This window comes from Pongo pygmaeus, chromosome 13 (genome assembly GCF_028885625.2).
Source record: "Pongo pygmaeus isolate AG05252 chromosome 13, NHGRI_mPonPyg2-v2.0_pri, whole genome shotgun sequence".
Taxonomy (NCBI): Eukaryota; Metazoa; Chordata; class Mammalia; order Primates; family Hominidae; genus Pongo; species Pongo pygmaeus.
The window spans coordinates 71589600-71612686 of NC_072386.2; the positions used below are offsets into that span (position 1 = coordinate 71589600).

Below are 23087 nucleotides of genomic sequence, written 5' to 3' on the forward strand. Positions count from 1 at the left end.
TTTGAGCTGGACTCCTGTCTCCTTGTTGGTTAATTTACAATAAAAACCTTCCTTTCCCCAAAAAACCAAATTGGGCAGTGAGATCCTTTTCCTTGATAACATTAGTTGTAATCATTTGAGTCAGTCCCTCTGATTGGAAATAGTAAAAACTGACTTCAAAACAAAAAATTTAATGTTCAACATTCACAAAACGAAGCAAGTATAAAGGAAGTTTAAGTTTTATATCTGCATTTATGTAAGGCAAAAACATTCTCTAGATAAGATGGATTTGAGGACATATGTGATCCTGAGAGTAGCAAAGCCTGGGTATAACAAATATTCCAGGAAGTATTTCAGGTTTTCAAGGCAGTGTAGTTGGTGGGGTCCAAGTTAAGGGCTCCAAACAGCAATGCAGGACTTGGGTAATGCCTGGTTTACTGTTGGAACAAAAAAAAATTCCACTAAGATGAATATATTACATGAAAAAGGATGGAGTTGGGGAATGGAGTGTCAGGGCAGGGCAGAGGGACCTAGAGGGCCCAGGAGAGTCGGCTGGGCTGGTGGGGTTGGGGCTGTGGACACATCTTCCTCCTGTTGCTCCCTCCACCCTCAGAAACCCTCTGTGACTCTTCCATGCTCTGTGATGCTGGTCTGGGCTTATAGTTAAGCCTGGGCACCCTCAGTGATCAGTTGCTTCAGGCAGCTGAGCTATTCAGACCATGGAGAATATCCTCTGTTTTCTGAACAGCTATACTGAGACAGGGCTGAGCCCTAACTCACATTGCTTGGATATTGACCCCAACTTCATCTGCTTGAGTAGGTTGGGGTTGTTTATACTGTACTTGTTCTACATGGCATTGACCCTGTATTCATCACCCACCGAAAAAAATAATGACATCCAAAAGTTAAGGAACTGAGGGTGAACACCCAAGAGAGATGCCCTGTTGTTTCTGAATCCTATTCCCACATTTCTAAAAAAGTTTGGTTGGTACAGAGACATGTCTTAGATGGGAAGTCTGAAGAGAGGATAGAACTTCACTCTTCTATGGAAGAGGTTGGGCAGACGTAGGGGTTCAGGAGGACTAAGGTTTCCATCTGTAGCTCATAGACTACCTATCTGGCTGTGGTGGAGAGTTCCAGGATAAAATCCCAAACACAGTAATTCTGTGGTCCCAGATGGGATTATTTAGAGAGTGTGGGCTCTGAAGGAGAATAGTCTCTGCTGAAATTTGATCATGAGTCAGATTCTCATGTCACCTGTCATTCAACAAAGCCTTCCTTCTTTTTGGGCTAAACAAGGGAGTGATGCTGAAAGTCTCTGAGCAGGGGCTGGAGCCAGAGTTCTGTCTCTGGGATACTTGTCCTGTGAGGGAGCACAGATGTGACTGTTGACCTCTGAGTCTGTGCCCTGGATGAGGACTTCAAATTGAGCACATCAAGTGAGGCTCTCACAGAAGAAATTCTCTTTCAGCTTTTCAGAGAAGGGAAAATGGGAAATATTTTATCACCTTCAAAAATTGACAACAGGAACATATTTCTATTAATAATAGTGTCATATCGTTCTTGTATAATGAATGAATGAATGAGCTTCATAGAGAGTGAGAGAAGTGAGTCCCAGCCTGTCATTATCTTTCTTTTATTCTCAGCATCAGGGCAGAACCAAGAGGAGAAGGAAAGGTGGGACATTTAAAGATAATGTCAACCTGCTCTATCTGAGCTTCAGGGTGACCCTTCCTGTTTCTTTCATGAGGACTCAGTCCCATGATTTCTTAGAATGTCAGTTACTAGATAGTCTCAGAAAACAGAGCCCTCAGAAGACAGGCTCATGGGAAAGCAATCAGACCTGAGACACTGCTCATGGGCCCTGCTCTGCCCATTCATGCGCATGACAAAGTGTGGACCTGAGTAATGGGTGTTGCCCAATTGGTGGCCAACTGAGATATCGAGGAAGGACTACTGGTTGGCTTGGAGTCAGAGCTTCTGTCTCACAACTTTGCATAAGTACTTTGACTTACTTGATGCTCTAATTACTCCTGGAGGTAACCGCTGATGTCTGTATTTCACGTGGTGGTTTTGAGCATCACATGGGGTAATGTATATGAAAAGACTTTACTAATGATGCCACATACACATGTGAACTTGTGAATATTATCAATGACTCTTTGCCCTTTTCTACTGATTCTTGGGACTATCAGAGTTTAATATCTCAAGGGTCTTCCACTTCTGTATGAGCCCTGTGCCTCTATCTTCATTGCATATAACATACTGTTCTGGTTTCCCAGACTGGAAAAGTTTCCAGAAGGAAGCAGAAGAGGAAAGGAAGCTACATTCTATTCTGAAAAAGTGATTAATCATTCCCCTTCTGTCCTGTTCCCACCCACCTCCTTTTTTTTTTTTTTTTTTTGGAAGGTTCTATTCATTTCAGGGATTCCTTGTAGGCTGCTGTAGTTTTGGGAGTGGGTAGCCATGGGAATGGGTATGTGAATGAATGCTTTGGGGAGAGGTTATAGTGAGGTCATGTGACCTCATATATGGTGAGGTCATGGGTGGGGGGCAATGTGAAGTGGGTAGCAGCATTCAGGGGACCCACCCCTGCCAGGCTAACAGATCCTCATTTCCTTGTTCTGGTCCTGGCTGCAGGTTTCGACCTCTTGTTTCCTGCAGTCCCCTGGGCCAGCATCATGATACCACCTGCTTTCGTTGACTGTTATGCCCAGACCCCGTCTGTCAGGTGTGTAACAGAGCAACTGCTGATATCCAGCGACTGCTGTCTTGCGAGTCCCTGAAAGATGCTGCTCCCTCTGTGTCCCCTTTGGCTTCTTCAGCTTCTGCGACTGAGTCATCGTTCACTCTGGCTTCCACCCCCTCAGCAACCCCTCCAGAAGAGCTAATATTGTCCCCTGGGCCTAAGCCCTCTCCACCACCCCCCTTAGTTCTCTCACATGACTTGATCACCCCCTTAGCTGACTTATTTTCACCGCCCCCCCCCCCCCCCCCCACTGAGGCACCCTCTGCCACCACAGCCTGTTTCTCCCTTGGATTCCAAGTTTGTCATAGACCATTCCCCACCCCAACAGCTTCCCTTTCGTCTTCTCCCACCACATCACATGCAGAGAGTGCAGCCCAGTCTCCAACCTGAGGCCAGTTTGTCTCTGAACACCGTGTTTTCATCTGACCCCACCTTATCCCAATATATAAACCCGTTACCAAATGTTTCCCAGGCCATGACTCCCACTGATCCATGTGCTCATCATCGAGCACCACCAACCCCATCTGCTTTTCCACTGGAAGATTGCACTGTGACTCGGTCTTAATCAAGTCTCACCATCTTGAAGACTTTTCCAGAGATGTTATCTCTAGGTGGCTTTGGTGGGTCATCCACCCGTGCTCCAACAATCAAAGGCATTGACCATTCATGCCCTGCATCTTCAGAATTCTCCTGGTGGCAGCCTCATGCCAAGGACTCTTTTTCCTTCAATTTTGTACCATCTGATTTTATGGAGGAGATTCTTACCCTTCATTCTTCCTCTGAGGCCTCTTTAGGGGGGCACTCTGTAGGCAACATCATACAGCCTGTTAACATCTCTTTTCTCAGCCATGACATTCCGGCACTCCTGGAAAGACAAGTCAAAAAAAGGGGTGATTTCCTAATGTGGAAAGAAAATGGAAAGAAACCAGGATCATTCCCAACACAACTTAGGCCAAACTACCAACTAAATTCTTCACAGAAAATGTCAACCTCAACTGCTGATAAGCATGACTTGGCAGCCTCCCTTCCTTTTTGGGCCAGTAAAATCAAACTAGAATGGCAGCACATCAATCAGCAGCCCCCATATTTTAAGTGCTTTGAGGACCACTTAGAGCAAAAATATGTCCAGCTCTTCTGGGGTCTCCCATCTTTGCACAGCGAGTCTCTGCATCCTACTATTCTTGTCCAAAGTGGCCGTTCCTCCATGTTTGTATTCTTCAATGGCATTACAAATACAACTATATCCCATGAATCCCCAGTACTTCCCCCTCCCCAACCTCTGTTCTTGCCTAGTACCCAACCTATACCCTTGCCTCAAACCCTGCCCCGAGGTCAGTCCCCACATCTCACTCAGGTCCAGTCCCAGGCTCAATATCAATCTCCACTCCCAGCCCTACTACTTAGTCCTCTATTCCTGATTAGGGTGTGTGGAGTGTGTTTTCATAGACCCCAGAATGAGGCACAATCTCTTATGCCATCTGAAATTAGCCATCTGGGTGGAATGTGTTGCAGAAAGTGCAGGAAAGTGTGTGGGGTTTACCCTCTGTGGTTCAAAAATCCCAGGAAAACTTTTGTCCTCCAGCTCCCAATCCTGTATTGGTCAGAAAGTCCTTCAAGGTCCATGTTCCCATCTCCATCATTCCTGTAGATTTTCCACTCAGCTCTGAGGTAAGGAAGAAACTAGGGCAACACATTCGAAAGAGGCTCATCCAGCGCAGATGGGGCCTGCCCTGCAGAATCCATGAGTCTCTGTCATTGCTATGTCCTCAGAGGAAAATTTTGGAGATATCTGTGTCAGAGAGCAATCATGGACCCTTACATAGCTCTTTGGTTGAGGGTCAGAGCCGCCATGTTCTAAAGAAGTCTGGATCAAGCATTCCTAGAAGCTTCCACGAGAGGACCTCAAATATGCTTTCCCTGGAGAATTATCAGGGATACAGCCAAGAGACTGTCCCAAAAAATCATCTCTTGCATAATCCGGGGACATCTTCAGATGAGGATCTGAGGTCTAACTCTGAGAGAGACCTAGAAACTCATATGATGCATCTGTCAGGAAATGATTCAGGGGTGAGACTAGGTCAGAAACAACTTGAAAATGCCCTGACAGTACATTTGAGCAAGAAATTTGAGGAAATCAATGAGGGTCGAATGTCTGGGACTGTGCATAGTTCATGGCACTCAGTCAAGCAGACAATGTCTCTTCCTGAGAAATCCCAAAGCCAAGTTAAACATCGAAATCTGGTAGTGTTGGTGAGTGAGAACCACTGCGTTGATACTTCCCAGGAGATTTCCTTCCTTAGTTCCAACAAACAAAAGATGTTGGAAGCCCATATTAAATCTTTCCGTATGAGGATGCTGTGGGGCCTTCCCCGCAAGGTCCTTGAATCCATAGAAATCTTCAAATCGAAAGAGGATCTTTCCAATTGCTTTTCCCATTTCGACCTTCCCTCCTCAGCCAGCTTTATTTCTCAGGGAGATTCCAAAGATGTGGTCTCTAAGTCTCATAGACGAAGCACTTTTCAAGGAGAAAAGTTGGGAACAACAAGCTCAGTCCCTCTCCTTAATCATTCTCAGCCTGTGTCCTCACCTATTGGCAAAGAAGGGCAGGCGACCCTAAGAAGACAATTTTCTGATACTAACCATGACCTTATAGAGACAGATTCCAAAGATGGTGCCTCCACTCCCCTTAGAAGAGGCACTACAGATTTTCAAGGAGAAAAGTTAGAAACAACAAGCTCATTCTCCATCCTGGGTCACCCTCACCTCGTCACCTCACCTGTTGATCAAGAAAAGCAGGGAACCCTTAGAAGAGAATTCGCTGATACTGACAAGGATCTTACAGAAAGTGTCCGGACAACTGAGGATGGCAGACAGACTTTTCTGCCCCCTACACACAGCATCATAGACGAAGTCAGTCAGAAACAGACTGTACTTGCCAGTAGATGCAGTGCAGAGCTGCCCATACTGCAAGCTGGAGTTGGCCGTGATTCAAGGGATAAGAGAGAGAGTGCCAGTAATAATGTTAACAGGCTTCAGGGCAGTAGAAAGACCTTTTCTGTCACCAATGGGTCGAAGGAGATGTTCAAGGAAGAGAAGATCTGTGGTCTTCAATCACAAACTAGGAACAGCTTGACATCCAGCAAGTCAGGAAGTTGCTCAGTGACAAATGTGAAAACAAGCACTTCTCATGAAACTGAAATTTTCCCACCAAGAATACCAGTTCCCCAAGATCCTAAATCATCATATCTTAAAAATCAGATGTTGAGCCAGTTAAAGTTGGTTCAGAGGAAGCACAGCCATCCTCAGAGCCATTTCACTGACATGTCTCTTGCCTTAGATAACTTGAGTTCCAAGGACTTACTGACTCATGCCCAGGGCATCTCAAATCAGGACATGGGAGCTTCCCAGGTGCTGCATGTCCACTTGGAGGGCAGAGGAATCCGTGTGGCACAGCAGCAGGAGCCCAGGGTCCCTATGCATGTCTTACAGAAATGCCAAGTTAAGAATTTTTCACCAGCTACAAAGAGAGTGAGCCCTGTAAGACCCAATGGAAGAGAGGATGGTGGAGGGGATGCAGGGTTGGGGACATCCCAACTCAGGAGAAAGAGCCTCCCTGTTCATAACAAGGCATCAGGAGAGGTGCTTGGGAGCAAATCTTCCCCAACCTTGAAAACACAGCTTCCTCCTGAAAACCTTTTCAGAAAATGGATGAAGACCTTTTTACAGTGGTTTAATAAACCCAGCATAATATATGAAGAACAAGAAAGTTCCTGGGAAAAGGGTAGCTCCCTGTCATCATCTGTGCAGAATAGAGGTTGAGTTAAAAGTAGAGCTGCTTTTACTGGGACTACTGAATTTCAGACAATTAGGAAAGACACTGGGGAGTTCCTAGAAGAGAAGCAGGGGCATAGGCATGGGATAGATATCACCTGTCCCCAAGAACCGTTTTCCTCCCCAGTGGAGCTTGGGAAAGCTCAGCACAACCCAGAAGTGCAGGTCAGAGCAGAGCCTGTCCAGGGCTATCCCTGCAACTACATGGCTCCCTCCTGCAAAGTGACATGTACCAAATCTTGCAGCCAACAAGCTATCTTTGTTGGCCAGAATTATCCTAGAAGGATTAGACAGATCATAGACAAGGACAGACAGCCCCAGGAAGTTAAGGCATTTAAGGGGAAGATATTGTATCAAAGGCATCCCCAATCCATGCCCCACAGGGAGCCTGTGCCACGTCTAAACCCCACTTGTCAGCATCAAGTCACCCTGGTGTGTCCAGCTGTCCCAGCTAGTGCCAAAAGCACTGTGTTCAGTGATGTGCCTTTACTAACTGGACACAAAATGCGTTGGAAGCACTTGCAGGGAGGTAAATCTCCCCCCACAAAATAATTCACTCCTTGTTGAGAATCTTGATTCTCCCTAATAAATGTTCTAATAAGATTGGTGTCTTTTCTGTGTATTGTGTTGGGAGGTATAGGTTTTGGGTAACACAAGCTTGTGCTTAGGGAAAGGTAGGAGTTAGCTCAGCTCTTACCGACTCTCTCTTTTGACTTTTAAAAGGTGACCAATCCCCTGGAACTAGTGTGGAGGAATGAGTATCACGTGCCTCCAAAAGCCCCTTTTCTCCCTGATGAAGTCTGAGGAGATGGGCTCTTTTCTACCTCTTTGCTTTGGACTTACTGATATCGTATGGCAGCCTGCACCTTCCTCCCTATTCACTGCTTCATATCCTTTAGAGCAGTAAGGAAGGCAGGCTTTCCATATTTGAAGAGAGGGTCAAGGACAGATACATTTTTCAGAAATAGTGGGTTAATCACTATTTAAAAAAAGTTGTCACTGAACACAGGATCATATAAGTTGGTGGGAGTGTTTGGGGTATTGCTGGTTGGGGTAGGGTGTCAGGAACACTGTGGATGCTGCTTAGGAGTTTGACACACAGGGCATGCTCATGATTTAGGGAAGCATATTTTGACCTCAAGGTGGAGGTCTTCCTACTAATAAGTCACTTGGGAAAGTAGTTCCCCTCCCTGTGTATTTCTCTATGCTACCTGGATTGATGACATTTTTACAGAGCAAAAAGATCAGCTAGCTGTCTGTGTCAGGAATGTTGAGCAGACAACCACCTACCTCCTAGGGTAAAATATAGCTGAGAGTAAGGAAAAATGCCTTAGAATGAATGAGAAAGTAAGAAAAAAGTGAAGCTAGGAAAGGATGACCATGCTGGTGGAAAAAGGTTTATGCCCCATCATGCCCATATCATGACCCTTTCTCAATCTAGATCTAGGCACCACCCCCTTGAGGTTTACCAGGGCACTGAAGAGCTGACAGATGCCATTTTGGCAGAAGTGTACATGGGGCTGTTCTTTAAGGACTAAAACAGTATCTGCAAGGCTGTTGTCAACATGGCATCCCTCTCTTTAGGGAAGGTGATCTTTATGTCTTCTTTCTAGCCATGTTGATGGTAACATGCAAGATCTTCCCTTAATGTATACGGTGCACTTATCAGAATGGAGGTGTCACCTCTGCTCTTCATGGGGTTAGTGGAATATAATAAATATTGTGTAGAACACCTGCAGCTCATGATCCAGACGTGAGTCCTTGACTACGCATGAGGGCGAGAGATATCTGGAGGCTCATTATGAATCTTTACAGAATGCTACTTATGGCTAAGAGTGTGCACATACACACCCTTAAAATATTAGAGGTCTGAAGAGAAGGCAACTCCACTTATACAGACTGAGACTAATAAATGAGGTGAGTTTTCTAGAGGTCACTTGAGGTAGGTTTTCCAGAAAAATTTGTGAATGCTTGGTGTCAAAACAAAAGCAAAACAAAACAAATCAGAACAGATGTCCACTGCAGCTCCCTCACTCAACCATCCTTCTCTTTTCCTGTCCATGCCTATGCCACTGACCCTGCAGTGTCTGAAGCTTGGGGTTGCAGAAATAATTCAGATTTCAGGAAGGCTTTAAGAAGGACAAAATTGGGATGAAGCCCAGGGCAAAGAACTTGTGGAGGTGGAGAATCAGTGACCCATGGATGCCTGGGGATTCTCCATGTTCTTCCCTGTAAGCCTGTCCCCTAAGTCTTGTAAGGCTGGCAGCCATGCTAACTGTTTTAAAATGGCTGAAGGGGGCCCAGTATTTGGTTTGATTTGGTTCTAAAATGAAGGCTGAGAGCCTTGAAACGAAGGGACAGAGTTGGAGTCCGCTCCTCTACTCACCCTGTTGATGAAGGTTGTACCTTGGTATCAGACATGAGCCCCCAGTTTGAAGGGGCTACAATATCTGGGGTATATGTCTTGGCGTTCATCATCTTGTGCCAGGAAAATTTAGAACACAGACACACACGAGGAGTTTAGGAGCAGAGGTTTAATAGGCAGAAGATAAGAGAAAGAGAAACAGCTCTCTCTACAGACCAAGAAAAGTCTCCAACTGGAAAAGACTGGCTGGCAGCAAATGCACCAGATTTTATAGCCAGGTTTGAGGAGGCAGTATCTGATTTCCATAGGGCTTACAGATTGGTTCAATCAGGTATGATGTTTACGTAGTGTACGGGCAAGGCTGGTTTCCCCAACCTAATCTTATTACACAAATGGGCTTTCCAGTTGATCGGTGCCATCTTGTCTGCTCCTTACGGTACATGTGGCTGACAGAGAAAAGAAGATGGAGCCACCATCTTGAACATGTCTAGTCTCCTAGTTCCTGCTGGCATTCACTTGTGCAAGCTCCCAGCTTGCTTATCTATGTCTGCAGCTCGAATTTACAGGCTGCTCTTTGTTAGAAAATGATTTGGGGCTGATTCTCATTAAAAAGAGAAGATTTACTAAGGACTCCCATACCCTTATTGTCTGCCTGGGTAATTTCTTCTTAACTACTGTATCAGCAGCATTATAGCCCCAAAGTGAAAGCAACCCAAATGTTCACCAACTAAATCAATAAATAAACAAAATGTGATATAGCCATACAATGGGATGTCATTTGTCCATAAAAAGAAATGAAGTATTTATACATGCTACAACATGAACGGACCTTGAAAACATCATGATAAGAAGCCAGACACAAAAATCCACATATTGTATGATTTCATTTAGATGAAATGTCTAGAAATGAAAAATAGATAGAGACAGAAAGTAGATTACTGGTAACATAGGGAGGAATGCAAGTATTGAGGGGTGAAGGCTAAGTGAAGCAGAGTTCCTTTTTGGGGTGATGAAAATGTTCTAAAATTGATTGTGGTGATGCATGCACAACACTGTGAATATGCTAAAAACTGTTGAATGGTATACTTTTGGTGAGTGAATTGTATAGTAAATAAATTATGTTTCAATAAAGAATTTTTAAAAATGAAAGTGTATATAGTAGCTTTAAGCATAATTGGCAAAATTAGAAGCTACAGAAATGTCTTCCAGTAAGTAAACTTTTTGGTATATCCAAAAATGGAAAATTATATGCCATTGAAAAGAAATAAACTGACAAAACATAAAAAAGGAGGAAAACTAATTGTGTATTATTAAGTGAAAGAATACAATCTGAAAAGGCTGTATGATTCCAACTATATGACATTTGAAAATGGGCAAAACTATGAAGGCAGTAAAAAGGGCAATGGTTGTCAGGGGCTAGTGGGGAGGGAGGGATGAAGAAACAGAGCACAGAGGATTTTTAGGGCAGTGAACTATTCTACATGATAGTACAATAGTGGGTACGGGTCATTATACATTTGTCAAAACCCACAGAATGTACAAAATCAAGAGTGAACGTTAATGCAAACTACGGACTTTGGATAATAGTGATGTGTAACAAATGTACCACTCTAGTACGGGATGTCGACAATTGGGGAAGCTGTGCCTGTGTGGGGATAGATGGTATATAGGAAGTTTCACACTTACTTTTGCTGTCAACATAAAACCTCTGTAAAAAATAAAAGTCAGTTAAAAAAAAGAAGAGGAGGAGGAGGAGGTTGTTTATATCTCACAAGGCCCAACATCAGAGAGTTGGCATCAACTCTCTGAAGTATTCCCTGAACCCTGTTTTCCCTTCCTCCTGGCAGAAGAATTTTACTTCTTTATCTATCTTCCCATTGTGTATTATTTTTGCTTGTCTTACAGCTTTTTGTAGCATATTTTATTATACTTGTTTGCAGGTCTCACTTTCTGTACTATGACCTGTCCAAGGGCAGAGGCAATGTCTTCTTTTACTGATATTTTTACAGTAGTAGGAATACTACGTAGTAAAGTTCAATAAATATTTGTTGTGTGAATGTATGAAGAACATCTTATACCTACTGTTTTATTATTTTTATTTTTTTGAGACAGAGTCTCACTCTGTTGCCCAGGCTGTAGTACAGTGGTGTAATCTCGTCTCACTATAACCTACCCTTCTGGGTTCAATCTAATCTCCTGCCTCGGCCTCCCAAGTAACTGGGATTACAGGTGCCTGCCACCACGCCTGGTTAAGTTTTTGTATCTTTAGTAGAGACTGGATTTCACCATGTTGGCCAAGCTAGTCTTGAACTGCTGACCTCGGGTGATCCACCTGCCTTGGTCTCCCCAGGAGCTGGGATAAAACTACTGTTTAAAAATACAATTATAAAGGATTTTGGCTCAGAACCTGTTCTCCTTCAGGCTTTTGGGGATCCTGAAAACAGCTGCCTCCAAGTGACTTATTCCAGGGACAGTGGTCAGGATGTGAGGGTGTGAGCATTGAGGAAACTTCCTAGGAAATTGGGAAAATATGAAAGTCCTAAACTAATAGTTTGTCTATACTGAGCATCCTCAAGTGGTAGCATATTACTCTAAGAGCTTTTGGAAAAGATTCCTCCTTGGAGATAATAAAACCAAGTGCAGTGTGAAATCCAAGACCAGACTTCTGGGTGGCGGTGTAGGTAAAATGGGGAGATGTCATGGGGCCAATGGTGAGACAGTCCATCCTACCAGAAGCCACCTCTGCCACCTCCCAAACCTGCCTAAAATGCTTTGGTAAGAGCTTTTTACAAGGCATGGGGGTAGATATACGTAGAATGTGTGAAATGTTTTCCTGGGAGGGATGACATTTTAAACTTTTATTTTCTACGTTACCGGGAGTCATATGTAGATTTTAAGAGGGGGCTAGGAAAAAAAAAAAAAACGATGAAGACATTGATGCTAAGAGTGGAAAGGAAAAGTTATCTAAGAGGTGATAGAGTACCAAAAATAGCTTTTCCCTTACTTCCCAAATTTGTCAGCATTTAACGGACAAAGTGAATATTCTTAACCATACACCTACTTTAATATTAGGGCATACTTTTTACTTTAAGAAATTACATATTAATATGTGTAAAGTGGAAGCATTATGAATGTAGAGAATTTATTAATTAGGGCTTTGATATTTACTACTGTCTGATTTAGAGAAGTCACTTACCCTCTCTGGGCTTTGGTTTCATTCATTGATAAAATAGGCACATAAGGTCAAGGGCAGAGCCCGTGGCTTACAGATGCCTGTCTCCTAGTTTACAGCAGCAAATATTTATGAGATGAAAACTTGGCTGAGGCTACATATAAAATAGAGGAGGAAGGGGCATCTCTTGGCAGATTTTATTCTCAAGGCAGGTTACCTGCTCTTGCATAAATGAAAGGAGACCTGGCCTGGCTTGAAGGCTGTGTTATCCTTTCAAAGGAGATCAGTAACACTGGTGGCCCATGGGTAACTGTGGTGGCCCATGGGTGTCTAATAAGGAGCTTTATAGTATTAAAAGAAACTTCAGAGAAATTAAAGGAGTTTAACTGAGCAATGAAAGATTTGTGAATCGTCCAGCCCCCAGAATCACAGCTGATTCACAGAGACTCCAGGGGTGCCTCGTGGTTAGAACAAATTTATAGACAAAAAGGCAAAGTGATGTACATGAATCAGAGGTGAGGTACAGAAAGAGTGAGATTGATTACAACTCGATGTTTGCCTTTTTGAATGCAGTTTGAACATTCAGCAGTCTATGAGTGGTTGAATTATGGCTGCTGGGATTGGCCAACATTCAGCTATTGTTACAGGTGCATACTATTGAGTTAGATTTTCAATTTGTCTAACTATTAGGCTAGGTTACAATTCATCTGCAAGGACTCAAATATAGAAGCATGGAGTCCTTCTCAAGCCATATTTGTTTGCTTTAACAATAGTTTAAGAAAGACATGAGAAGTTAAGAGCCAGTTCAGATGACAGCTGTCATGATAAAGAGTTTAGAAAAGAATGTGTAGGAAGATGGGTTAGGGGTGGAGGATATTGGGATCATTTAAACCTGACAGGAGTCGCCTGAATAAAGTATGACAGGTAGTTGGCATTTGGACACTTGCAGAAATGATTATATAGAATATAATGCAGGTGTTCTCAAGTTTTTTTGGATGCCAAGGCACTCAGGAAAAGATCACATGTACATGGCCCACAGTGTAGTCAGGTGAGGTTGCTTAATGACTACATTCTGCTCTAAGGCTTTGACACACCTAAGTCTCACTCTGCTACCAAACACTGATGGGATCAGTAGTATCATCCAAAAGACCACCAAGATGGCTAAATTGTAGAAAGGAGAGCCTTATTGCTCTCATCAGTTTGCAAGCCAGGAAGGGAAAGCATCCAGTGTGGAATGAAGGCACTCTCTGTTGGAATAGGGGAAGGACAGTTTGGGTTTTATATTCACATTCATACATATTCAACAAGTTTGGGGGAAAAGCTATATATATTTATGCGGGAGCCAAGCACACCATAATGAGTAAACATATGTAACATACATCCCATGTTCACCTTGGTTTTAGCACTAAAATGAGGTAGAATTTGGCGCTTTACATCATAAGGTGAACTACAGGACAGAGGCAGTTTGTGTGCCGCCTCTATAATCTGGCAGAAACTGGAAATCTCTAATATTAGTAGCTTATCAGAAAGGAACGTTTGTAAGGTCGGTCCTCTGTCCAATCAGAGCTGATAGCTCATTTGGTTAGAGGGAATTTAGTTATAGAAAGTTAGAAATTTGCCATGCCATAGGTATGGCACGAACCCTTGACCCATAGGTAACTTTGTTTCCTTAACCTAAGGGTCTGTCTTAGTTAGTAAAAGGGCATCTATTTTGGTCTCTTAGATCACAATAGCTTAGGGCACTGTAACCTATCCCTGCTTTAAGGGAGTTGCATACTTGTCACCAAATTGATGTGGAGGGTTGGGCCTGGTTGTGTTTGAGGGAGAGTTAGAAAATGTGGGGTCAAAATGACAAATAAGAGATTAAAATAAAAGGAGGAACTAATTGATTCTGGATTTGAAAATACTGATTGATTTGTCATAGGATGGGTGTGTGGGTGTGTTTGTAAAGAAAAGAACTTTTATTTGAGGCATGTGAGTCCTTTTAAGTTATCAGGCCTAGAGAGACATTAAAATGAGACAGAAATCACAGCCCTATTTCCTCCTTGAGCTACATATTCATCTCTTGAAACTGCTTGCTATTGCCACATGGAGCTATATAGTAACCCAATAATGCCACACCTGACAGTATAACCCACTCCCTATAGCTTAATAATGTATAGCCAATCACTAATCAATGTCACTTCTGTAAACCAATGAGAATCCCTGATTACAACTTTGTATCAGCCGACTCCTTGTCCCCTTTTTTGACTTTAAAAATCCACTCGTAACTACTGGTAATTGGAGCGTATATTTAGGCTGACATGCATCTGTGTTCCCAGGTTGCAATCCTCAAGCTTGACCCACATTAACTCTCTACTTATAATAATTTTCCATCAACTTCTGCCTTTTAGGTTGATGTGTATGTGTGTTTGTGTACAGAGTATGTTCCAAAAGTGCTTGAATAGTTTAAACTTCACTAACTTCAGAAAAATAAGTTCTATAAATTTACCCCTAAGGTCCCTGGAAGTTTCAATTATATACATTTATTGTACACTTATTTTCATTTTGTAGATGTTAAATAATGAATTATTAGTGAAACCATGTCCCAGAGAGTTGAAGAAAACAATGACTAACAAAATTAATCAGTTTACAAGATAGGAGATCAAACAACAACAGTAACTTGCTAAAATGCCGAAACACTTCCTGCTTCTGAGATTTAAAAACTGGCTAAAATGGATTAAAACTATTAAGGCCAACTGGAGTTTGCACAGAATAAGCTGGCTGGTGTCACAGCCCAAATTTCTGCCACATTTTAACCGACTCCCCACAAATGTGCACATGGAATACATGAGGCAGCGTTAAACAAAACTGTGCATGCCGAGGACTTTCAGACCTCCCCTTTCCTTCCAGCAATCAACTATTAATTCTAGAGGCCACTCCCTAAACCTTTTCTAATAAAATGACTGCATGAAAGCCAGCACACAGGACTGATTTGAGCTGGACTCCTGTCTCCTTTTTGGTTAATTTACAATAAAAACCATCTTTTCTCAAAAAAACCAAATTGGGCAGTGAGCTTCTTTTCCTTGATAATGTTAGTTTTAATCATTTGAGTCAGTCCCTCTGATTGGAAATAGTAAAAACTGACTTCAAAACAAAGAATGTAATGTTCAACATTCACAAAATGAAGTAAGTATAAAGGAAGTTTAAGTTTTATATCTGCATTTATGTAAGGCAAAAACATTCTGTAGATAAGACGGATTTGAGGACAAATGTGATCCTGAGAGTAGCAAAGCCTGGGTACAACAAATATTCCAGGCAGTATTTCAGGTTTTCAAGGCAGTGTAGTTGGTGGGGTCCAAGTTAAGGGCTCCAAACAGCAATGCGGGACTTGGGTAATGCCTGGTTTACTGTTGGAACAAACCGAAAATTCAACTAAGATAAATATATGGCTTGAAAAAGGATGGAGTTGGGAAATGGAGTGTCAGGGTAGAATAGAGGGGCCTAGAGGGCCCGGAAAGGTGGAGTCAGCTGGGCTGGTGGGGTGGGGGCTGTGGACACACCCTCCTCTTGTTGCTCCCTCCACCCTCAGAAACCCTCTGTGACTCTTCCATGCTCTGTGATGCAGGCCTGGGCTTATAGTTAAGCCTGGGCACCCTCAGTGCTCAGTTGCTTCAGGCAGCTGAGCTATTCAGACCATGGAGAATATCCTCTGTTTTCTAAACAGCTATACTGAGACAGGGCTGAGCCCTGACTCACATTGTTTGGATATTGACCCCAACTTCATCTGCTTGAGTGGGTTGGGGTTGTTTATACTGTACTTGTTCTACGTGGTATTGACCCTGTATTCGTCACCCACTGAAAAGAATAATGACATCCAAAAGGTAAGGAACTGTGGGTGAACACCCAAGAGAGATGCCCTGTTATTGTTTCTGAATCCTATTCCCACATTTCTAAAAAAGTTTGGTTGGTACAGAGACATGTCTTAGATGGGAAGTCTGAAGAGAGGATAGAACTTCACTCTTCTATGGAAGAGGCTGGGCAGACGTAGGGGTTCAGGAGGACTAAGGTTTCCATCCATAGCTCATAGACTACCTATCTGGCTGTGGTGGAGAGTTCCAGGATAAAATCCCAAACACAGTAATTCTGTGGTCCCAGATGGGATTATTTAGAGAGTGTGGGCTCTCTGAAAGAGAACAGTCTCTGCTGAAATTTGATCATGAATCACATTCCCATGTCACCTGTCATTCAACAAAGCCTTCCTTGTTGTTGGGCTGACCAGGGAAGTAACGCTGAGTCTCTGAGCAGAGACTGGAGCCAGAGCTCTGTCTCTGGGATACTTGTCCTGTGAGGGAGCACAGATGTGACTGTTGACCTCTGAGTCTGTGCCCTGGATGAGGACTTCTAACGGAGCACATCAAGTGTGGCTCTCACAGAAGAAATCCTCTTTCAGCTTTTCAGAGAAGGAAAAATGAGAAATATTTCATCACCTTTAAAAATTGATAACAAGAACATATTTCTATTAATTAGAGAGTCATATCATTCTTGCATAATGAATGAATGAATGAATGAATGAATGAATGAGCTTCATAGAGTGTGAGAGAAGTGAGTCCCAGCCTGTCATTATCTTTGTTTCGTTCTCAGCATCAGGGCAGAGCCAGGAGGAAAAGGAAAAGCGTGACATTTAAAGGTAATGTCAGCCTGCTCTATCTGAGCTTCAGGGTGACCCTTCCTGTCTCTTTCATGAGGACTCAGTCCCATGATTTCTTAGAATGTCAGTTACTAGATAGTCTCAGAAAACAGAGCCCTCAGAAGACAGGCTCATGGGAAATCAATCAGACCTGAGACACTGCTCATGGGCCCTGCTCTGCCCATTCATGGGCATGACAAAGTGATGGACCTGAGTAATGGGTGTTGCCCAATTGGTGGCCAACTGAGATATCAAGGAAGGACTACTGGTTGGCTTGGAGTCAGAGCTTCTGTCTCACTTTGCATAAGTACTTTGACTTCCTTGATGCTTGGATTCCTCCTGGAGGTAACCACTGATGTCTGTGTTTCACGTGGTGGTTTTGAGCATCACATGGGATAATGTATATGAAGGAATTCTACTAATGATTCCACATACACATGTGAACTTGTGAACATTATCAATGAATATTTGCCCTTTTCTACTGATTCTTGGGGCTATCAGAGTTTAATATCCCAAGGGCCTTCCACAGAGTTACTTCTGTATGATCCCTGTGCCTCTACCTTCATTGCATATAACATACTGTTCTGGTTTGCAGACCGGAAAAGGTTGCAGAAGGAAGCAGAAGAGGAAAGGAAGCTACATTCTATTCTGAAAAGGTGATTAATCATTCCCTCTCTGTCCTGTTCCCACCCCCTCCTTTTTTTTTTTTTTTTTCGCATATTCATTTCAGGGATTCCTTGTAGCCTGCTGTAGCTTTGGGAGTGGGTAGCCATAGGAATGGGTATGTGAATGAATGCTTTGAGGAGAGGCTATAGTGAGGTCATATGACCTCATATATGGTGAGTTCATATGACCTCATATATGGTGAGTTCATGGGTGGGGGGCAATGTGCAGCAGGATTCAGGGGGCCCCACCCCTGCCAAGCTAACAGATCCTCATTTTCTTGTTCTGGTCCTGGCTGCAGCTTTGGACCTCCTGCTTCCTGCAGTCCCCTGGGCCAGCATCATGATACCACCCGTTTTCGTCGACTGTTATGCCCAGACCCCGTCTGTCAGGTGTGTAACAGAGCAACTGCTGACATCCAGCGACTGCTGTCTTGGGAGTCCCTGAAAGATGCTGCTCCCTCTGTGTCCCCTTTGGCTTCTTCAGCTTCTGCGACTGAGTCATCGTTCACTCTGGCTTCCACCCCCTCAGCAACCCCTCCAGAAGAGCTAATATTGTCCCCTCGGCCTAAGCCCTCTCCACCGCCCCCCTTAATTATCTCACCTGACCTGATCACCACCTTAGCTGACTTATTTTCACCCTCACCACTGAGGGACCCTTTGCCATCACAGCCTCTTTCTCCCTTGGATTCCAAGTTCCCCATAGACCATTCCCCACCCCAACAGCTTCCCTTTCCCCTTTTCCCACCACATCACATTGAGAGAGGGGAGCCCAGCCTCCAACCCGAGGCCAGTTTGTCTCTGAACACCATCTTTTCATTTGACTCCACCCTATGCCAAGATATTTCCCAGGCCGTGAATCCCACTGATTCATGTGCTCATCGTCACGAACCACCAACCCCATCTGCTTTACCACTGGAAGATTGCACTGTGACTCAGTCTAAATCAAATCTCACCGTCTTGAAGACTTTTCCGGAGATGTTATCTCTAGGTGGCTCTGGTGGGTCATCCACCTGTGCCCCAACAATCAAAGGCATTGACCATTCACGCCCTGCATCTTCAGAATTCTCCTGGTGGCAGCCTCATGCCAAGGACTCTTTTTCCTCCAATTTTGTGCCATCTGATTTTATGGAGGAGCTTCTTACCCTTCATTCTTCTGAGGCCTCTTTAGGGGGGCACTCTGTGGCCAACATCATAGAGCCTGTTAACATCTCTTTTCTCAGCCATGACATTCTGGCACTCCTGGAGAGACAAGTCAAAAAAAGCGATGATTTCCTGATGTGGAAAGAAAATGGAAAGAAACCAGGATCTTTCCCAACACAACTTAGGCCAAACTACCAACTAAATTCCTCACGGAATATGTTAACCTCAATTGCTGTTAACCATGACTTGGCAGAATCCTTTCCTTTTTGGGCCAGTAAAGGCAAACTAGAGTGGCAGGACATCCATCAGCAGCCCCCATATTCTAAGTGTTTTCAGGACCATTTAGAGCAAAAATATGTCCAGCTCTTCTGGGGTCTCCCATCTCTGCACAGCGAGTCTCTGCATCCTACTGTTCTTGTCCAACGTGGCCGTTCCTCCATGTTTGTATTCTTCAATGGCATTACAAATACATCTGTATCCCATGAATCCCCAGTACTTCCCCCTCCCCAACCTCTGTTCTTGCCTAGTACCCAACCTCTACCCTTGCCTCAAACCCTGCCCCGAGGTCAGTCCCCACATCTCACTCAGGTCCAGTCCCAGGCTCAACCTCAATCTCCACTCCCAGCCTTACTACCTAGTCCTCTATTCCTGATTAGGGTGTGTGGAGTGTGTTTCCATAGACCCCAGAATGAGGCACAGTGTCTTATGCCATCTGAAATTAACCATCTGGAGTGGAACGTGTTGCAGAAAGTGCAGGAAAGTGTGTGGGGTTTACCCTCTGTGGTTCAAAAATCCCAGGAAGACTTTTGTCCTCCAGCTCCCAAGCCTGCATTGGTCAAAAAGTCCTTCAAGGTCCATGCTCCCATCTCCGTCATTCCTGGAGATTTTCCACTCAGCTCTGAGGTAAGGAAGAAACTAGAGCAACACATTCGAAAGAGGCTCATCCAGCGCAAATGGGGCTTACCCCGCAGAATCCATGAGTCTCTGTCATTGCTATGTCCTCAGAGCAAAATTTCAGAGCTATCTGTGTCAGAGAGCAACCATGGACCGTTAAATATCTCTTCGGTTGAGGGTCAGAGGCACAATGTTCTAAAGAAGTCCGGATCAATCATCCCTAGAAGCTTCCAAGAGAGGAGCTCAAATATGCTTTCCATGGAGAATGTGGGGAATTATCAGGGATACAGCCAGGAGACTGCCCCAAAAAACCATCTCTTGCATGATCCGGAGACATCTTCAGATGAGGATCTGAGGTCTAACTCTGAGAGACACCTAGGAACTCATATGATGCATCCATCAGGGAATGATTCAGGGGAAAGCCTAGGTCAGAAACAACTGTCAAATGCCCTGACAGTACATTTGAGCAAGAAATTTGAGGAAATCAGTGAGGGTCGAATGCCTGGGACTGTGCATAGTTCATGGCACTCAGTCAAGCAGACAAGGTCTCTTCCTGAGAGATCCCACAGCCAAATTAAACATCGAAATTTGGCAGCATTGGTGAGTGAGGACCACCGCGTTGATACATCCAAGGAGATTTCCTTCCTTAGTTCCAACAAACAAAAGATGTTGGAAGCCCATATTAAATCTTTCCATATGAGGATGCTGTGGGGCCTTCCCCGCAAGGTCCTTGAATCCATAGAAATCTTCAAATCGAAAGAGGATCTTTCCAATTCCTTTTCCCATTTTGACCTTCCCTCCTCAGCCAGCTTTATTTCTCGGGGAGATTCCAAAGATGGGGTCTCTAAGTCTCATAGACGAAGCACTTTTCAAGGAGAAAAGTTGGGAACAACAAGTTCAGTCCCTGTCCTTGATGGTCCTTATCCTGTCACCTCACCTGTTGGCAAAGAAAAACCAGGGACCCTGAGAAGACAATTTTCTGATACTGACCGTGACCTTATAGAGACAGATTCCAAAGATGGTGCCTCCACGCCCCTTAGAAGAGGCACTACAGATTTTCAAGGAGAAAAGTTAGAAACAACAAGCTCATTCTCTATCCTGGATCATCCTCACCTCGTCACCTCACCTGTTGACCATGAAAAGCACAGGAATCTGAGAAGAAAATTCTCTGATACTGACAATGATCTTACAGAAAGTGTCCGGACAACTGAGGATGGCAGACAAACTTTTCTGCCCCCCACACACAGCATCATAGATGAAGTTAGTCAGAAACAGACTGTACTTGCCAGTAGATGCAGCACAGAGCTGCCCATACTGCAAGCTGGAGTTGGCCATGAGTCAAGGGATAAGAGAGAATGTACCAGTAATAATGTTAACAGGCTTCAGGGCAGTAGAAAGACCTTTCCTGTCACCAATGGGTCGAAGGAGATGTTCAAAGAAGAGGAGATCTCTGGTCTTCAAACACAAACTAGGAACAGCTTGACATCCAGCAAATCAGGAAGTTGCTCAGTGACAAATGTGAAAACAAGCTCTTCTCATGAAACTGAAATTTTCCCACCAAGAATACCAGTTCCCCAAGATCCTAAATCATCATATCTTAAAAATCAGATGTTGAGCCAGTTAAAGTTGGCCCAGAGGAAGCATAGCCATCCTCAGAGCCATTTCACTGACATGTCTCTTGCCTTAGATAACTTGAGTTCCAAGGACTTACTGACTCATGCCCCGGGCATCTCGAGTCGGGACATGGGAACTTCCCAGGTGCTGCATGTCCACTTGGAGGACAGAGGGATCCCTGTTGCACAGCAGCAGGAGCCCAGGGTCCCTACACATGTATTAAAGAAATGCCAAGTTAAGAATTTTTCACCAGCTACAAAGAGAGTGAGCCCTCTAAGACCCAATGGAGGAGAGCTTGGTGGAGGGGATGCAGGGTTGGGGACATCCCAACTCAGAAGAAAGAGCCATGCTATTCATAACAAGACATCAAGGGAGTTGCTTGGGAGCAAATCTTCCCCAACCTTGAAAACACAGCGTCCTCCTGAAAACCTTTTCAGAAAATTGATGAAGACCTTTTTGCAGCAGTCTAATAAACCCATCACAACATATGAAAAGCAAGAAAGTTCCCGGGAAAAGGGTAGCTCCTTGTCATCATCTGTGCAGAATAGAGGTCGAGTTAAAAGTAGAGCTGCTTTTACTGGGACTATTGAAGCTCAGAAAATTAGGAAAGACACTGGGGAGTTCCTAGGAGAGAAGCAGGGGCATAGGCATGGGATAGATATCACCTGTCCCCAGGAGCCCCTTTCCTCCCCAGTGCAGCTTGGGAAAGCTCAGAATGTGCCAGAAGTGCAGGTCAGAGCAGAGCCTGTCCAGGGCTATCCCTGCAACTACATGGCTCCCTCCTGCAAAGTGACACGTACCAAATCTTGCAGCCAACAAGCTATCTTTGTTGGCCAGAATTATCCTAGAAGGATTAGACAGATCATAGACAAGGACAGACAGCCCCAGAAAGTTGAGGCATTTAAGGGGAAGATATTGTGTCAAAGTCATCCCCAATCCATGCCCCAGAGGAAGCCTGTGCCACAGCCAAACCCCACTTGCCAGTGTCAAGTCAACCTTGTGCCTCCGGACATCCTGACCAGTGCTAAAAGCACTGTGTTCAGTGATGTGCCTTTAGTAACTGGACAGAAAATGCTTCCGAGGCATTTCCAAGGAGGAAAATTTCCCCCCACAAAATAATTAACTCCTTGTTGAGAATCTTGATTCTCCCCAATAAATGTTCCAATAAGAAGGCTGTCTTTTCTGTGTATTGTTTTGGGAGGTATAGGTTTTGGTAACACAAGCTTGTGCTTAGGGAAAGGTAGGAGTTAGCTCAGCCCTTACTGACTCCCTCTTTTGACTTTTAAAAGGTGACCAATCCCCTGGAGCTCTTGTGGAGGAATGAGTATCATGTGCCTCCAAAAGCCCCGTCTCTCCCTGATGAAGTCTGGGGAGATGAGCTCTTTTCTACCTCTTTGCTTGAAACTTACTGATATCGTATGGCAGCCTGCACCTTCCTCCCCATTCACTGCTTCATATCCTTTAGAGCAGTAAGGAAGGCAGCCCTTCCATATCTGAAGAAAGGTTCAAGGACAGGTACATTTTTCAGAAATAGTGGTTTAAGCACTATTTAAAAAAAGTTGTCACTGACCACAGGATCATATAAGTTGGTGGGAGTGTTTGGGGTATTGCTGGTTGGGGTAGGGTGTCAGGAACACTGTGGATGATGCTTAAGAATTTGACAAGCAGGGCATGCTCATGATTTAGGGAAGCATATTTTGACCTCAACGTGGAGGTCTTTCTACTAATAATTCACTTGGGGAAGTAGTTCCCCTCCCTGTGTATTTCTCCATGCTCCCTGATTGATGACATTTTTACAGAGCAAAAAGTTCACCTACCTGTCTGTGGCAGGAATGTTGACCAGGCAACCACCTACCTCCTAGGGTAAAATATAGCTGAGAGTAAGGAAAAGATGCCTTAGAATGAGAAAGTAAGAAAAAAGTGAAGCCAGGAAAGGATGACCATGCTGGTGGAAAAAGGTTTATGCCCCATCATGCCCATATCATGACCCTTTCTCAATCTAGATCTAG

At 44.1% G+C, this 23087-nt stretch overlaps 2 protein-coding genes and 1 long non-coding RNA gene across 4 annotated transcripts in view; 2 read left to right on the forward strand and 1 right to left on the reverse strand.

Annotated features, from left to right (window-relative positions):
* Positions 1-698: 698 nt before the first annotated feature.
* LOC129043569 (spermatogenesis-associated protein 31D1-like) lies at positions 699-7111 on the forward strand. The gene is given in 7 exon segments (XM_054500230.1): positions 699-883; position 1112; positions 1626-1670; positions 2252-2322; positions 2620-2956; positions 2958-4221; positions 4224-7111. Coding segments are annotated over 7 exon segments (4791 nt in total).
* An 8631-nt stretch (positions 7112-15742) lies between these two features.
* LOC129043564 (spermatogenesis-associated protein 31D3) lies at positions 15743-22253 on the forward strand. Of its 2 annotated transcripts, XM_054500224.1 has the most exons (5): positions 15743-15959; positions 16720-16765; positions 17361-17421; positions 17730-19473; positions 19576-22239. In XM_054500224.1, exons 1-5 carry the CDS (start codon positions 15774-15776, stop codon positions 22195-22197), a joined length of 4659 nt encoding a protein of 1552 aa, XP_054356199.1. In that variant the 5' UTR covers positions 15743-15773; the 3' UTR covers positions 22198-22239. The 2 variants fall into 2 exon arrangements, with proteins under 2 accessions (XP_054356199.1, XP_054356198.1); XM_054500223.2 differs by having other exon boundaries at positions 17730-22253.
* The window catches only part of LOC129043570 (uncharacterized), a 33154-nt gene continuing 27550 nt past the window's right edge, over positions 17484-23087 (reverse strand). Inside the window, exon 3 of the long non-coding RNA XR_008504474.2 lies at positions 17484-18669. This is a non-coding gene — a long non-coding RNA (uncharacterized LOC129043570). The remainder of the gene's footprint in view (positions 18670-23087) is intronic.

Coding starts and splice junctions, on each gene's coding strand:
- LOC129043564 (XM_054500223.2), top strand. CDS start 15,774: ATGGAGAATATCCTCTGTTTTCTAAACAGCTATACTGAGACAGGGCTG. Junction 16,766..17,360: donor GAAAAGCGTGACATTTAAAG/GTAATGTCAGCC, acceptor TCTGGTTTGCAG/ACCGGAAAAGGTTGCAGAAG. Junction 17,422..17,729: donor CTACATTCTATTCTGAAAAG/GTGATTAATCAT, acceptor TCCTGGCTGCAG/CTTTGGACCTCCTGCTTCCT.